Raw genomic sequence first — 18473 nt, 5'->3', positions numbered from 1 at the left:
TCTTAATAGTTGTATGTATGTCATTTATATAATTCATACTTGGAGAGTCACTCAAACCAGAGTCAAATTCCTTGTATGCGTGCATTCTTGGCCAATAAATGTGATTATGATACTGATTCTGATTTTCCCCACTATAGTGTGATACCAGAGTTGGTATATATAGTTGGGGGGTGTTGGGGGTGCATCCCCCTACATCAGCGGTGTGGAGGGCGTAGCCCCCACCCAAGTGGGTTTTAGATAGTGTTCTGTGTTTCACTGTAGTGTTGGGCAAGTGTTTACTTGCCCTGGGAATACATATTCGGTTCGGCATTTTCATTTTCGTGATTCTCATCTCGGCCTTTTCATCTCTGGCGTTTTGGATTTTTGATTATCAGAAGCAGATCCATCTATATCTATCTGTATATATATATATATATATATATATTTATGGGTTCCCTTCACATGGTCAACATTTCAGAATGTCGACATTCATATGGCCGAGACCATATGATCGACATTCGAAATGTCGACCATGCAGAACTGGCATCTCCGTACACTGCATAATGGAAAATGTCCATCTTCCACACTGTAGTGCTATCTCGGAATTGATATAGTTAAATTCCAGAGGGTGGGGGGCCGGAGCCTGCTAGCTGTGTGAAGGTAAGTTTTTTTGTGATTTTTATTTTTTATGGTATGGTCGAAATTTTGAATGTCGATCATATGGTCTCGGCCATATGAATGTCAACATTCTGAAATGTCGACCATTGAAGTAGATCCATGTTTATATATGTTTCATCAGATACAATAATTTGCATTTGATTTTTTGAAATGATATACTTAAATGACAGACTTTGTCATGGATTGTTCTATTTGTACATGATTAACCTAATACTATTAAAATTATTTCACCACATAATAATGACGTCTTTACATGCTAGTTAAAGATTTATTGTGTATTCAAATGTGTGTACATTTAAATCCAGATCCATTGCATAGCATTTATATTTATTAATCACATAAGTAACATAGTTTTCAGTCAGTTTTCAGCAGCAGAGTGTGTCAGAGTTCCAAGGATAAATGCCATGCATACGGAAAATTTAGAATGCGCAATTGAGCAACATGATTTTGTGAGGTGGGAAGACCTGGATTACTTGGAGAAAATGCATTCATGGGAAAACCTTTCAATCTCCAAACAGACAGTGACCAGAAGTGGGCAGGATACTGATATCCTGAAGTAGAAATGTTGTCTATGAGCCCCTTCCCCAGCAAAGAAACCACACAGAATAGCCATTGCAACAGATTTTATTAATGTCCAACCAGTGACTGAACTTCTATCGATTTATCACCAATGTTCAAACTTCAGCATAAACCATATATATAACTTCACAGCCCTTCTAACAAGCTCATCCAACCAAAATGCTTTCTGTCAAAGCCTCCTGGCCTGCTTGAGCAGCATGAAGCACTGCTCACTCTAGGCCACCCACCTAGAAAAATTTGCCCAGGAATGAAGAGGGAAATAAATGAGGGAAGTCCGTCAGTTGCCCTCCTGCAAGAGGAAGGGGCCTTAGCTTACTGGGAGATGAGAGGGCTTAGCCACTGTTCTGCCAAGGTGAGACTGCCAGGACATTCTAAGGATATAAAAATCCCTGAAGGAACATACCCCCTTGGATGTCATGGGATTGCGATTAAAGGTTTTGTACAAAAATCTTTACTGTCTGTGAGCCCAGTCCCCCCAACAAAGAGACCACATAGGATAGCTGTTGTGACCAATTTTATTAATGCCAAACCAATAGCTGAACTTCCATGAATTCATCACCAATGTTCAAACTTCAGCTTCAGCCTGAAACTCATAAATAACTTCCACCAAAGAGGGCAACTTGTTGCTGGGTGGTGTGGTCCTCTGCCCTCCTATTCATCCATGTCAAGCACCATTCACTCAAGGCCTCCCACCTAGATAAAATGGCCCCGAAAAGAAGGGGAAATTAAGGTTTAGAAGACTGTCAGTCAACCACCCACCAGACTATGCAGTCCATTTTTCCTCATTCCTGGCTATCTGTCAACACTTGTTCTTGTTTTCCCCATGACATATGATCTTATTAGCTTCCAAAAGGATTGTATTTGGGAATAGCTGTATTTGAAAAAAGTAAATGAACTTAGATCAAAAACAGCATGCAAAAAAATTAATTATTCTTAATCAAGTTCTATATTAAATGCAATCAACAAACTCATAAATTTGATTCTGTGCCTGCATTTTATACACTCACACATACACACACACACACACACACACACACACATATATATATATATATATATATATATATATATATATATATATATATATATATATGTATAAACAAAACCATTCAGTAAAAACTGCAAAACAGCTAAGCTAGAATTTTCATTGTATAATAAATTAACTACATGGATTCTGAATGCCCTTGACTTTTTACTTTTTAAATGCTTACGAGTAAATTCAAGCAAATAAACTAATCCCCTTTAGCTATGGATATGCATGTTTTGGACATTTGAGACACCTCATCAACACAGCATAAGTAGATTGTTTGGCAATACTTTAGAAACATGGGGCTTAAAATCCAGCTTATGCCAATAAACATCAAAGTACCTGTAAGATATCACAAGTAACATCCAAATCAAAGGGTAAAAAGATCAGCCAGACAAACCATTCAATAAAAACTGCAAATAAAACCCAGTCAAGACAGACTTTTCACTGTTTTCAGTGTGTGATAACTTAAAGTTCCTGTAATGGACCTTTAAGGACATCACATTTTTCAGCTAAATTGCAGCTGAATGCTCATGACTTTTTATGTTTTGTGACTTATTGGGTACATTCAGGTGAATAAATTAAAAATTCCACTAGCTGTGAATTTGCATGTTTCAGCCTTTTTAGTAACTTCAGTAACACAACATAAGTGGATTGTTTGGCTATACTTTAGAAACACAAGGCTTTAAACCCATCTGATGCCCATAAATGTCGAGGTGCCTACATAATGCCTACATAATGCCTGGGATTCAGGAATGGCTGTTTTCCATGCAGGAACAGTGTAGGAGCTCCTGCATGGAAAATGGCTGCAGAGCGATCCGGGAAACTGCCGTTTTCACGTGCACAACCGGCCCTACACTGTTCCTGCACGGAAAGCCGTGCGGGATGCAACTCACCTCATTTGTTGCTAAAAACCATGCAAGTGAGATGATTCTATGATCCATGAAGCTGGCCGGACTCCATGCAGAAACAGTGTCAGAGCAGAAATGTATTCAGTTAGTAACTGAATACATTTCTGCATCTGAGCAAACGGAGGCAGGATAGCTCATGGAAAGCATGCATTACAGTCAAACACACATGCCAATGGCCAAATATAAGGCCATTGGCATTAATAAATGTTTATTTTTTTTTAAATTAAACTTTTTTTTTGACCAATCACAGCTGTTTAAGCTTAAGGCAATGGTGTGCAAACAGGATTGTGCCGAAAATAAAAAAAAAAATGAGAAAAGTGAATTTTAAGATAATTCTGCATTTTGCCATTATAGTCAATGGCATGCAGAATGTAAACAATATGAGGGAGCACTGGTTGTCAAGGGGAAAGGGTCTGTCTATATGCAATAACTAAGGATGTACACACTGGGGTATGCAAATGAGGGAGCTATATTGAATCACGGATTTCCTCAAAGTGTCAGCTTGCACCTAACCATGTAGATGCAGGAATACAACAGTGCAAGTATAAGAGCTGAATATCTGCATAAGAGTGTGTGTCATGCTTTCTGTAAGCTCATTGGAGCTCTGTGGCCCGTGTTTGCCCTTAGCTAAGCACAGCTAAGGAAGGGGGTGTGTCTGATTCTGTATTGTCTTATTCCATGAAATGCAGAGCGTGTTCACATCCAGGCAGCACCATTTTTGCTTAAAAGAGCTTACTTTAGATAAACAGGTGTGCACAGTGCACAGCAGGCCTAAAAAAAAAACAAAAAAACAGAATAAATAGCATAACTGTTTACATTTGAGCACCAGGTATGCGCGGCCATCCTCGGGTCTTAAATAGCGAGGAAGTGGGAAGAGGAAACAGCAGTAGGAATGCAATCAAGGAGAATTGGCATAGCTGGCAGGTGTAATATATCAGAATCAGCCATTACACTTGCAGCAGCCCAGCACACTAATGTAAGCTATGCAAACATCCTACAGACTAGTTTTTCCCACAAACTCTACACCACCGATGTACACAAAAGGGGATTTTTAACTGGAAAAAATAACTAAATATGTTAGAGGCTGCTGCTGCTTTACTCCATCAATATGTGCTAGAGACTGATGGTGGTGAGGAGGAGAATGCTGACAACCGACCCACAGTGAGGAGGAGGAGAAGAGTGTACAGACCCAGGGTAATCTACCAGGGCCTACATGAGCTGGAGATAGTAGAGCTCTATAGGGTGGACAGGGACATTCTACAGCAAATCATTGAGCTGTGCCAGCCACACCTTACACACAGAACTAATAGACGGGAACCCATCCCAGTGGATACCAAGGTATGTCTAGGCTTAAGAATACTAGCCACAGGTACCTTCCAAAGACCAACTGGGGATATCATGGAGGTCTCACAAGCATCAGCATCCAGGGTACTCCACCAGTTCCTGGATGCCATGACAAAACATGCCAATGAGCACATATACTTCCCCACCACCTGTGAGGCGCTGACCACACATATGGATCTCTTCCACCATATTGCAGAATACCCTGAAGTAGTTGGTGCTATAGACTGCAAGCACATCCACATCAATGCACCACGCGGTGAGTGGGGCAGGGTCTACATAAACTGCAAGGGCTTTCCCTCCATCAACTGCCAGGTCATGTGTGATGTCCAGTGAATTATCATGAATGTGTGTGCTGGCAGCCCTGAAAGCTATCACGACTGCCATATCTGGCATTGCTCACAGCTGTAACAGGCATTTGCTGGGGGGGGGGCATCCCGTATGGCCATCTTGTGGGGGACGCTGGCTATGCACTGGAGCTGTGGCTGATGACACCCATCAGAAATGCACACACACCCAAACAAGAACACCATAATGAGGCACACGCACAAACCAGGATCATTGTAGAGCATGTGGTTGGGATGCTCAAGTCATGGTTCCACTGCCTTGACATATCAGGTGGAGTCTTGCAGTACTCCCCAGCTACATGTACACAAATGTCCACAGTATGTGCCATGCTACACAATATGATACTGTGGAAACAGCTACAGCAGGAGCAGCATGGGGCTGGGCCACACAGCCCCCCACCATTGCCAAGGTCAGCACAGGTACAGGGGGACTTGGAGGAGGAACATCCTGAGCCTGCCCCTGTAGGCAGAAGGAGGCACGCACAGTATGCCCTGGCCTTGGCAAAGAGGCAAAGCATAACACACACATTGACACTGTAGGGACCCAGGGACTGATACCTCTCTCTGACTCACACAGACAGTAAAGGGATGCCAAACATGACTCTACCTGAGATTTACCATGTACAGGGAGTGTACTATGTGCATCTAACATAGTCAGCCCTCTAGCACTGTCCTCAATACTAGCCCAGCAACAAGGTAAGTCACTCTTCCTATCAATAACTGAATGGAGTATTATGTTTTCATACTTGTATGTATGATATGGATGCAAGCATGCAAGGGAATTGGGTGGCTGAATGGGATAGCAGCAGACAGCTATATGGGACAGCAGGAAATTCATAACAAATACTGGTGCAACATACTAGACAGCACTACACAAGGTGACATCCCCCACTGTAGTACATGTGATGGCCCAAAGAACTGTGGGTGTCAATAGGTCACGCACATGGATATCAATGAGGGTCACATATCCACCACCAGCCTCACCCAGCAGGACAGGTGTAAATGACCATGAAGAAAGGCTGGGCTAACGCCCCTAAATAATGGCAATTGTGAACAGTCCCTCACCAGACCTACACAGACATACTACAACAGGTCTGGCAGTTGCATTCCAGTTCTGAAGGGTAAGAAGTCTGAAACTGAAATATATGCTTTAAGATCTAACATGTGTACTCCACTGATATGCCTCCTGTCTGCATGATAGGTCACAATACAATATGAAATTTTAGCCAACAGAGATACCGCACCAGTACAGTCATTTCAAATGTTAAAGTCTGCAGGTGTGCACCCCCCCACAATCCCATGTAGAAATACATTAACAGATGGCTTGCAGCACTCTCAAATGGCTTACAGTCCAAATGGCAAAGCCCCATGCCTCACCCATAGTGCCAATGTATGGAATGTCAGGGGGTCCCAACTAACAACCTAACAGTAAACAGGAAACAATTGCAAGGCCATGCTGACAAATGTCAGGAGCATGCCTCCCCTTGTCCTACTACAAGGACCGTGGATCAGGCCATAAATACTACTGGGATAAAGGCCCAACTACAGGGAAAGCTCCGAGATATTGCTTGCATAACGTTATGTGGAGGAGAGAATAACAGAGGGGGGTGTAGAAGCATGGATGTCATGGAGTGTGTGAAGTCTGAAACTCTAATATCTGTCCATACTACTCCTGACTGCAAACCCATGAATGAATAGCCGCAAAACCGCTTGTAAACCACAGTGTGAAGGTAAACTAACCAGATATATGAATCCTGCCTCTGGATAACCTAGGTGTATTTGTACAGCTGAGAGGTATAGCCCCAGCAGGATATGATCATTCCTTGATATTGAGTAAAGCAAAGGGGGGAACCCCAGCCAACATACTAACAAGGTGCTGCACCATTTGCACAGAACCAGCAGTGTATTGTCTGTAGCTCTCCATCCACAATGGCAGGTGTGTGTGCCAGAATGTGTAGTCTATATGCCTCAGAATATTGGTCTCAGCTGCATTCATCTTGTATTTCCCAGTAAATAACTGTGAGCAAAGAATGATAACTGTCAGTAGTCGATTACATGATGCATCACAATGTAAAACAGTACATATGTCAGAATATCTATGCTACAACCAAACATGTCACACAAGCAGCACAGACAGCAATAGTTACAGTGTCCCCTGTATGTTAAGCCCATTGTGTCTCCATATTGGCAACATATCTACAGATATCATGCAGAAACAGTTTGCTAGGTGTAGCTGTAGCAGCTAACTGGAGCAGCAGTGAACTGGAGTCCAACCCTCCCTAGAATGGATGCAGACTCTCAGTATAGAAATCCATACTGGGCATGCTCCTACACTTAGAGAAATGAAGCCCATGTCTCACAACACACTGGACTGCAGTTATTAGTTATTCGCAGCTATCTGTGCACACTCACCAAGTTGTACACCATTGATATACTTCACACACACACACACACACACACACACACACACACACACACACACACACACACACACACACACACACACAAACACACACACACACACACATGCACATACACACACATTGGATAGGAATACACATACATATCTAAGGCAAACATAATATAATATGTCAAACATACACACACAGAGACATGGGGAAGAGAAAGACAGACAGCGACAGAGAGAATCCCATTATGAGGCCTGTCCCACCCACTACACATCCCATTGGCATATATCACATGATGTGCTGATGTCATTCACTGTAGAAATAGCTTTGGTTAGCCCTCAGCCCTATAGTGTCAGTAGTGCTTGTGATAACTGCGTAACACTACACTACAAATAGGTATCCATGTAGCAGTTGTAATCTCAGTCCTGTCAAATGTAAAGTTGTGTGTGAAGTCTGTGTGTGTTTCTAGATGAATGTGGTTGAGGCCATTCACAGTCACTAAATCTCTTGTACCCCTCCTTCAGCACTGCTGCTGATGTCACTCATCTTCAAGGATACCATTGGACAGATCTCCATCATACAAGCTCTGTGGCACTTGTGATAACTGCATAATACTATAGTGTAGAAAACTAGTTATGTAGGAGTTTCAGTCCTGGTCGTGGCAACTGTGTAAATGTGAGTGTTTGTGTGAGAGAGTGTGTGTATCCTTGTACAGACCTGATTTTGTGGTCATTCACATTTACAACACTTCCCTTACCCCTCCTTTAGCACTGCTGCTGATGTGACTCACCTTCAAAGATACCTATGGACAGCTCACTAACATATAAACTCTGTGGCACATGCGAAAAATATGTAATAATATAGTGTAGCAAACTAGTTAGGTAAGATTTCCAATCTTGATCCTGGCAACTGTATAAATGTGAGTGTTTGTGTGAGGGAGTGTGTGTATCCTTGTACTAACCTGATTTTGTGGTCACTCACACTTACAACACTTCCCTTACCCCTCCTTTAGCACTGCTGCTGATGTGACTCACCTTCAAAGATACCTCTGCACAGCTTTCCAACATATAAGCTCTGTGGTGCATACGATAACTGCATAATACTATAGTGTAGCAAATTAGTTAGGTAGGAGTTCCAATCCTGATCCTGGCAACTGTATAAATTAGTGTATATAAGCTCTGTGGTGCATACGATAACTGCATAATACTATAGTGTAGCAAATTAGTTAGGTAGGAGTTCCAATCCTGATCCTGGCAACTGTATAAATGTTAGTGTTTGTGTAAGAGAGTGTGTATATCCTTGTAAAGACCTGCTTTTGTGGTCATTCACACTTGCAACACTTCCCTTACCCCTCCTTTAGCACTGCTGCTGATGTGACTCACCTTCAAAGATACCTTTGCACAGCTCTCCAACATGTAAGCTCCATGGCACGTGCAATAAATGCTGAACAATGTAGTAGCAATAACTACATAGGCATGAAACCCTTATTCTGGGGGACGTCAACCTAGATTGGTTCACCTGTATATCAGAACCACCAAGTAATCTAATAAATCTCCATGGCTACCAGTAGCTAGTCCAAATTCCAACTAGATGTGATAAAAAAATCTAAAAGGGAATCCATCCTCGACTGGGTCCTAACTAACAACCCCACATTGTACCCTCACACAGGCAGTCTCCAAGACACCTTAAGTGACCACAACATAATATACTTTATACATAGTAGAACAAGCATATGCAAAACCACTAACTATATATCCACTAGAAACACAAAAAAATTCTCTCCTGAGGTCCTCAACACTTTACTCTGTAACTGTGACTGAACCCCCCCCCCCTAAAAACCCTCCCACTTGACCAGGCTGTAGCATATTTCAACAAAACATATCTACAACACCTAGACACTGTCACTCCATTGCGCAAAATCAAGGTTAGAACCTCTACAAACCCCTGGCTCAGTAAAGAAACCAAACAAATCCTCAAGTCCAGAGACACTGCCTGGCTTTACTATCAAAAAAACAAAGAAACACAAAGCCTAAGTACCAAGAACTGCACAACCGTGCAAAAAAATGCATTAGGCTGGACAAAAAATCTTACTACACAACATTACAAACTAAATACCAACACAACCCGCAAAAACTTTGGAAAAATGTAAACCAGCTACTAAAATCCACCCAAAAGGCTACCCCCAAACCAACCACCCCTGACACTAAAGTTCCCATCGAAACACAATACAACTCCTACTTTGTGAACTCAATTCTATCCTTAGTATCACAGGACAGTTCCTTCCTCACTATCCCCCCCAACACAAATAACACTAATACAAGCTTTACCCTCAAACAGTTTCCACCACTTCAATCAAAAGCATGCTCTCCAAACTAAAAACCTCATCAACAGCAGCCGACCTACTCCACAGCTATTTCTTGAAACTCACAGCAGATGCTATTGCTATCCCAGTCTCCACTCCCATAAACAGATCAATTGTTGAAAACTATGTGCCCAAACTCTGGAAAATATCCTGTTACACCCATACATAAAGGCGGGACCTCCACTGAACTTAATAACTACAGACCCATTGCTTTACTCTCCCCCTGGCCAAAATCCTAGAAAAATGCATCCATACCCAGATGCTAAACTATCTCCTAGACAGCAACATCCTGTCACCTACTCAGCATGGTTTCAGACCTGCCCATAGTACCACTACAGCTCTCCTCTGCTTCACAGACACAGTAAACTGTCTCAAAAATGAAGGCCTACAAGTGTCAACTCTTTTTGGATATGTCCAAAGCATTTGACACAGTCTCACACCAAATCCTGCTAAACAAACTAAACCAATATCATCTATCAAATTCCACTCTTACCTGGTTCCAAAGCTACTTAACTGACAGGTATCAAGCTGTGAAATGGGAAAATTCTCTCTCTCCTCAGCTGCCCATAACTATAGGAGTCCCACAGTGTTCTATCTTAGGACCACTACTATTCACAGTCTTCACAAATGACCTCCATACCTCCACACAGCATGCATCTATAATTCAGTATGCAGATGACACTACCTTAATCTGTGCTGCACAAAACATTCCCACCCTCCTGCAAACAACTCAGCTAGCATTCTCTGACATTGAAAACTACCTTACCAAAGCCCAACTTATCCTCAATCCAAAGAAAACTCAGCTTATGATTATAACCAGTTCTAACAAAAACACTAACAGTCAATTCACTATCTACTCCACTAATGCTACTCCAATTGCTCCAGTGGCACAGGCTAAGCTATTGGGAATAACCATAGACTCCCACCTAAAATTTGATAGTCATCTCAACTTAACTATTAAAAAAGTACATGCCAAACTGGGGTCATTCTACCGTATCAGACCATTTCTTACCAACAACAGAAGATCAGCCATTGCTCGCTCCCAACTTCTAGCCACCCTACTCTATGCATCTCCCATTCTGACTAATCTCAACAAAACTGAACTAAGCAAAATGGAAGCCTGCTATAACAGAATTGCCCGCTTTGCTGCAAATTGGTTATATAGAACTCATCACTGTACTGCTTTGAGACAGCTCCACTGGCTTGAACTGCCCAACCTCCTAACCTACAATCAGCTCTGCCTCTGTCATTCTATCTATTACCTCCCCAATAAGTATCCTGCCCTCAAAAACCTAGTACAACATCACTCAGCCAAAAGGCCTCTTAGATCATCAAGCAAACTACTACTAGAAGTCACCAACAGCTACAATAGCTTTGGAGATGCACTATATAGTAGTTCAGTGGCTAAAAAATGGAACTCTGTCCCTACAAGCATTCAAAACACATCATCCAAAGCCTCCTTTAAAGACCTCATCAGGCAACATCTCAAGGAAAGTTGGCAGTGCCATGATTGCTCCCCAGGCTAGTGAAAGTGGATAACACATACATACAAAATCTAGAGCACTTGATAATAGTTTTCAATCTTACTCACAAACACTGGCTAATCTACAATGTATGTACTGTACCTGTGTACTGTGTATGTATTTTACCTATGTTCCAAATTTCAGCTGTACACCACAAATCTATTAATTACCTTTATTTTTTAAATTAATATTTTTTTGTTTGTTCTTTCTACTGTAACTGTTTATGTGCCACATACCACTGTAAACACGTCTCCTGTAATGTGTGTGTATACTGATCATGTCTAAATGCATAAATGTGTCAGTAATTTTTCTTTGTGGAGCTTTTCTCCCCGGGCCACTGCTGAAAAAGGGCCTTTTCAGCTCAGTCAGACACCCCCGGTTAACAAATGTAAAATAAATAAATAAATAAATAAATGGGTTTGAATCTCATCCCTGGCAAGTGTTTGTGTGTATACACATATATGTCCATACCTCAAAGATTTTGGCCCAATTAACACCCAGTACACAATTCAGTGCTTGCCTTTAGCAGTCCTGCATATATCATCCACCTTAGAAGTACCTGTTGCCAATCCTAAACCTTATAAGGTCAGTGGTGCATGTGGTAAATGTGTAACATAATGGTCCGAAAAGATAGATAGAGGTTTTAACCTCACCCCTGGCAAACGTAAATGTGTATGTGTAAGGTAAAATATTTTTTGGAATCTCTCACCCACTATATCACCCAATGCCAGTATATACAAGGGCTGGTGATGTTCCTCACCTTAGAAGTACCTTGGGACAACATCCATCTCATAAGGTCTGTGGTGCATGTGATAAATGCGATACAATGTAGTAGCAATACATAGCTAGGTAGGGGTGTGAAACTCAGTACTGGCAAGTGTGTGTGTGTTGGTGTGATTGTGTAATAACAGGATCCATTGGGGTAGATTTTGCTAAATTATTATGTTAAGGACATAGTATATGTCACAATGTCAACATTATAAGGCCAACAGATGTCAAACACCGGAGAGGTTGGTGTAGACAATCCACAGCCCTAAATGTGACAGTATGGACTAGTGAACACTATAGCAACCCTTCTAGTACTCAGAGACCACTCTACACCCACGTATCATACACAAACACACTTGGCTAGGCAACAACCACTAGACTGGTAGTTCCCTTGCATATTGCCTCAGAAATAGTACCCACGGTGTGACTGCAGTGGGCTACATGCCTGTTGACCACAACAGTGCCACTGACATCAGAAAGTACTTTAATGTGTTACATTTTTTGACTAAGTGCATGTTATCCAGCAAGTAAAAGAACATGGCACCCTGTTCCATCCCCTCAGTAGCCCAATCAATGCATACAGTGGCCCTTTTTCCATGTTCCCCACTGGATGCCTGCAACAACTGTAGAGTCTGCAAATGTACCCCACAAAGGGAATACCATGCCTTATACACATGCCCTGTATGGACAGACACCACTAACTCCACTGAATACCCGTATCATACTATCAATGTAGGTGCAATCACTACCTCAGTTACATAGACAGGTCTCACCAAATGAGGTCAGGAATGCTACATCAGAAGATACCAATCTCTCCACACAACATGCCCCAGAGACCTCAAGCACACTTCCACATGTCAAAGAACATGCATGTGGGTCATTTGCACAACCCAGGCACTGTCCATGTTATAGAATATAGATCACATACAAGGGAAGCAGTTCACATCACTGGCCACCCAGAATAGAAACCTGGATGAGTGGATGGGGAATACAATACTCACCCCTGGGGACCAATCCAGTGACTATACTCCTGAGCCATACTAAGGACTGTTGTCATGTGGCTTGATGCTAAGGTGTTTCCTTGGGCTAGCCTTGCAGAGCCTTCAGGCCCATTTACCTACTGCACACCTATGAAGTAATGAACCTATGGATCTCAGATCTTGGTGAATGCAATATGTCAGGCCATACAATACCAGAGTAAATACAATCAGTCCAGTATTCAGAACTTTATTGCCAGGCAGTTACACTTTTATTTAAATATGACCTATATGGGACTATTACTGTCATTTTGTCTGGATTATTCAGTACAAACCAGACACATTTTTTATACTGCCAGGTGACATTTTACTCCTTTATATTTATTTGGTATGACTACTACAAGTAGGATTGTTACTCACCAGCCTCATGACGCAGCCTTTGCAACCTGCTGGCATGGGCTTCCTGGTTCACAGTCAGCTCACCTGGAGCTGTAATCAAAATAGAGAAACGTTTATGCATACCTATCTATCACATACGCAGGCTGGACTTTGGTAAACAGGTTTTGCTATGAATACTTACAAACTGCTGGGATATCTTCCCTCTGTCTTGGTTTTTGGACCAACTGTTCCAAGAGGTAACTCTTCCACTGTTTCAAGTCAGCATAGTGGTGCCTGACCTGCTCACCAGTCCGAGGGATACCAGAGGCACTGGTAAGATCATGGGCGAGACTATCCCAGGCCTCTGCTTTGTATTGGGAGCCCTGGTACTGGTCCTGCAGCAGTGTCACATCATTTTTTTACCAGGAGTCCTACCATGACCTTGAAATCCTGCACCCGAAAGTGCATGCCCTCTCCAACACCTGTCATAGTGCCTACAGTGGAGAGCTACAACCAGTTAGGAGCTGTATTTCTGCCTGCAGGGTTTAAATATGGCAGATTTCCTGCCTTTTGCCATGATTGGATGGTTTTGAAAATGCTGAGCTAAGCTAAGCTATGGGCAAACCTGCTTAGCTAAGGTTGGCAGTACTTAAAGGGGCAGGCTCAGCATTGCTTACCAATGGGCAAATACACTTAGCTGGGCTGTTCATTGCTTAGTATTCATATGTACACAATGCTTACACCCCATCAGCATAGATGTGCAATGCTTAGCATTGCTTATGTTTTATTATATTGGACTACCACCTGTATGGGTTGATTCATCATTCATTACATTATATAGATTTATTTACCTTCCCTGACATTCCTCAATATGCTGTAATTCATTTATTCTTGTGTGACTATACTGTATGGGGCACTTGCATTTATATGGAGGTTTCACTACTTTATTACACTGGTACTTCACATCTGGGCTTAATACAGTACTCTGGTTTAGAAAAATAAGTTACTTCCTACATAAATATACAAATAAATGAAAATTGTAATGTTTACACATACAAAATGGAAATGGCGTTGGCGAGGCTTGAACTGTGAGTGATTATATGTGAGGCATATGCTCTAACCACTACACTACTGCACTTATGCTTATGCTGGATGTCTATTGCTTTTTAACTTATCCTGCCATTTCAGCTGGGTTAAGCATAGCTAAGCAACGGGCACACCCACGCAGCTATTCTTAAACATTATTGCATATGTCAAAAAATATATATTTGTTGTGTTTTTTTAATTTTTACCCTTCAGAATATGCATGATAATGCTGAACCTGTTATTCTATCAACTTTCTGACTTTGTAGGGATGATTGTCCCTTATGGCTTTGTCCGGATTCTTTACTCTGACAAGTTGAGAGGTGTGCGCTATGTGTTATTTTATCAACTCTGTGGCCTTGTAGGGATGATTGTTCCTTATGACTTTGTCCAGATTTCTTACCCTGACAGGTTGGGGGTGTTATGAGCCTTCTCACTCAATTTAAATTGCCGTATGGCAATTTTAGTGTGCAGGGGGCATGTGTATTGTGAGAGCACTGCTCTCAGACATGCCCCCTGCACTCATACACAGAACCATGTCCATTTTGCAGCATGGCATGATGCCTTCATGAATATGCATGCCACACTACCGTGCTGCATAGGAACGGTCGCTTCCGTGCAGGAATAAGCTATTCCTGCATGGAAGTTTGAATCCCGGGTAATATCCCAACTAAAACTAACAACCAAACCAAGGGGTGAAAAAGTAACACAGTCAAACTATTCAGTAAAAGTTGCAAAAAAAAAACACAACTAAGCTAGATTTTTACCATGTGATAACTTACATGTCATGTGATGGATGTCCATTGGATATATACCAGTGACCCCTTGAGGACAGCAAGTGTTACAGTAATATGGCTTCTACAGTAATATAAAACAACACATATAAGTTAGAACTCTAGAAATTCAGAGGATCCCTATATATGAATGGAAACTGTTGAAGAATAAACTAAACAACCCAAGAACCTGTTGGATATGGAAAAATAAGTTCACTTTAGAAAGGTCCAAGCTAACTGGAGAGAGGTGTGTACCATCTGAAACAAAGCAAACTGGATCTGTGTCCATAAATTCCCAATCTGCCAGGACTTTAAAACCTAGCAGGAATGCAGCATTGATCATTCGGTGATTCTTAAACTTCTGAGATGATTAGACATTAAACTGGGACCCTGTCCCAAAACATCTATGAGATAGTGGCAGACCATACAATATTGATTCCTGAAAGATCTCCTTGGCATTTGAAATGCTCAGAATATAAGCCAAAAGTTTTCCCTTCAAAATAATGCAGAGGCCATTAACTCCTGGATTCATAATCAACAATATAAGATGGTTTAGCTGCTGCTGAATATCAGCTAGAGAATATCTTTAACATGTTTGAAAATCCTTCCAGACTATCTCGAAAAGGGAAGGATCCAGTCCCAAGTTTACATTAGTAAGCACCATCATTCTAAAGGAAGATTAAAAAAAAAACAAAGGAGTAACCCAATATCAAGAGCCTCATAAAACATGTAAAGTAAAAGAAGTTATTAAAGAAACCAGATGGGGCATTACACCTAATGTGGGGGGGGGGGGAGGCTGCATCCCCACATCCCTTGCTAATTATAAATACTAAGTATGAAACTGCACAACAGTGTGGAAAAGGAAAACCCCCACACCCAGCTATACTGTAGTTTCAGAAAGAAACTACTAGCATTTTCAACCTTCTTAATATTTAACATTTTGCAGTCAATATTCTGAAGCACAAAAAGGAAGAAAATGACCAGTACCCAACTCTTTTAATGACTAGAATAGACTGCCCCTCTCTGTTTGAATCAGAAGACTGCCCAATACAAAATAAGTGTGGGAGAAACCTTTAGAAGGGACCATTTGACTAGTTAGAATAAAAGCTAAGGCACATCACAAAAACAATTAAAAACAACATTTGGAAGCCACACCTTATCAAGAAAAGAACCAAACTTCCATTCCTATTCATATAGAAAATGTCAATCATATCAAAAATTAAACCAAAAACCTAAGAAACTGAGCATTGTCTTATGTTAAGATTGCAGGGCAATGTGGCAGACAAAGAAAAGCCACTTCTCTGATGAAGTGTGACTACCAGGGCATTCCTGGAATATATAAACTGCTGAAAACACATATCCCATTGGATGCTACAGACATAAAACAATGGTCTTTCTACCAAAACATACCTCTCAACTGTTCAAATCTTGGAAGGAAGCCTCTAATGTATTTTCAGATTTTTGCTCCATTCTTCCCAAAACTGAAAATTATTTTGAGAATTACTAAGATAATAGTATCATAATTGAAACAAACATTAATTTAAGGCATTTCACCTAATTTTCCTTTGTCCATAACTCTGGAGGTAAAAGTTGAATGACTTGCCACAGAGTCACTGTATTAACCTTAATTACAATTGTTAAACAAATAACTATATATATATATATATATATATATATATATATATATATATATATATATATATATATATATATATATATATATATATATATATATATATATATATATATATATATATATATATATATATATTACATTGAGAGAAATAGAAAGAGAGAGGTAAAGAGAGACTCATTCCATAAAATATTTGCAAATAGTTTTGCACTTATGTAATTATGATTACTATTATTATTTTTATTGAAATGTCTTGTTTTTAATTTTAATTGTAAATAGAGAAACATTTACCAACTATGTTATGCATGCCCTGGCTCTGTGTTATAAGAGTACAAAGGTACATAATTTTAAATTCTTCATTGTATTAGGACAAACTATGGAATGTTTCATCTAGAAAATACTTCGGTAAAACCTATAAACATATAAGAAGGAAGCTATTGTGCATTCTGTAACTCCCAAGTATGCAGTAAATTAAAGAGCACATGATGTTGACTGATCTGCATGCCTTTTAACTGAACTCTTTATTAGAAAAGGAGAGCAGCATTCATAACAGTTAAACATGCAGTTCAGATGGTGTTAACAAAAATAGTCAACAACATAATCACCAAAGTATGACCAGAAGTCAGCTATATACAAAACTGGCATTGCTCATCATGTGAATACAGATCATAAAGACATTCATTGGAATCATAACTGTTATTGGACTCTTCCCATGCTATATCTAAATAACACGCAACCCTTCAAGTATCTGGATGCCTTTCTTTTTAGATCTGTTTGCTTTTGCTGTGTTTTATATCTTTACTTATATCATTGTGAACATCGGACTTAATTTTTTTTTTAATTTATTTTTGCAGTATATTGCCATTGCCTTTACATTCATGTAAGCAAAACATGTAACCCTATTTCTTTCTCTTTTTATTTTTCAGGATTCTATAGCTTTACAGACCCATCTCATCCTTCAAGTAGCAATTATTCTGAGTCCTATTCTGTATTAAACTAAAGATGCCCAACAGAAAATAGTGACCCAATAAAATGAAAGCAGCATAAAATGTCTTGCAATGACTGTGAATAACTATAATTTTAAAAGAAATCAATATCGTCAATCATTATTTATCATACTGGTGTTTATCATGATATGCAACAACCTGTTCTAAGTAGACTGATATCGTATTTGCACCATATATTTGATAGTGATGCAAATTCTTTACATCAATTGCATATGCCAATAAATATAATAAATAAGAGAAATGTTCCCATTTCTAAGTTCAGCAGAAGCTCTTTGTTTAAAAAAGTATTCTGAATGCATATATAATCTGTTAAGGTGATTTGTTTCAGGAACATTTTGGTTTGGTGGTTTGTATTGATAAGGGCTTTTAGTATAAGCTACAATGACAAAAATGTATTTTATTAGTATTTTATATTAAGAAGTATGACATTAAAATAATAATGCTACTCATTTTGGTTTGGCATGGTAATAGTTATTGTGTTGTTAATAGTTATCAACTATTAAGTTGTTATACTATGATCAGCAAGGTAATATAATTTTTAGCTTTGCATGAGTCTTTAATGACACTATTAACTGTTTACCCCAAATATTACTTATCAGTAAATTTGACAATTTTTTCATGGAGAACAAAAGAAGTTAAGAAAGTAGCTTGCACATGCTTTAGGGTCTGTTAAAGTTTTCGGTTCCACAGAGCATAATG

The 18473-nt window shown here is 40.1% G+C and overlaps 1 protein-coding gene across 1 annotated transcript in view; it reads left to right on the top strand.

Annotated features, from left to right (window-relative positions):
- The window catches only part of LOC122794330 (adhesion G protein-coupled receptor F5-like), a 419444-nt gene extending 401279 nt beyond the window's left edge, over positions 1-18165 (top strand). The window contains exon 6 of the mRNA XM_044062635.1: positions 17694-18165. Within this exon, the coding sequence (XP_043918570.1) occupies positions 17694-17767 (74 nt within the window). The 3' untranslated portion in view covers positions 17768-18165. The remainder of the gene's footprint in view (positions 1-17693) is intronic.
- Positions 18166-18473: the final 308 nt, after the last annotated feature.

Source organism: Protopterus annectens, chromosome 2.part1 (genome assembly GCF_019279795.1).
Source record: "Protopterus annectens isolate FY-2018-M chromosome 2.part1, PAN1.0, whole genome shotgun sequence".
In the NCBI taxonomy this organism is placed as follows: Eukaryota; Metazoa; Chordata; order Ceratodontiformes; family Protopteridae; genus Protopterus; species Protopterus annectens.
This window is presented reverse-complemented; position numbering and strand designations above follow the sequence as displayed.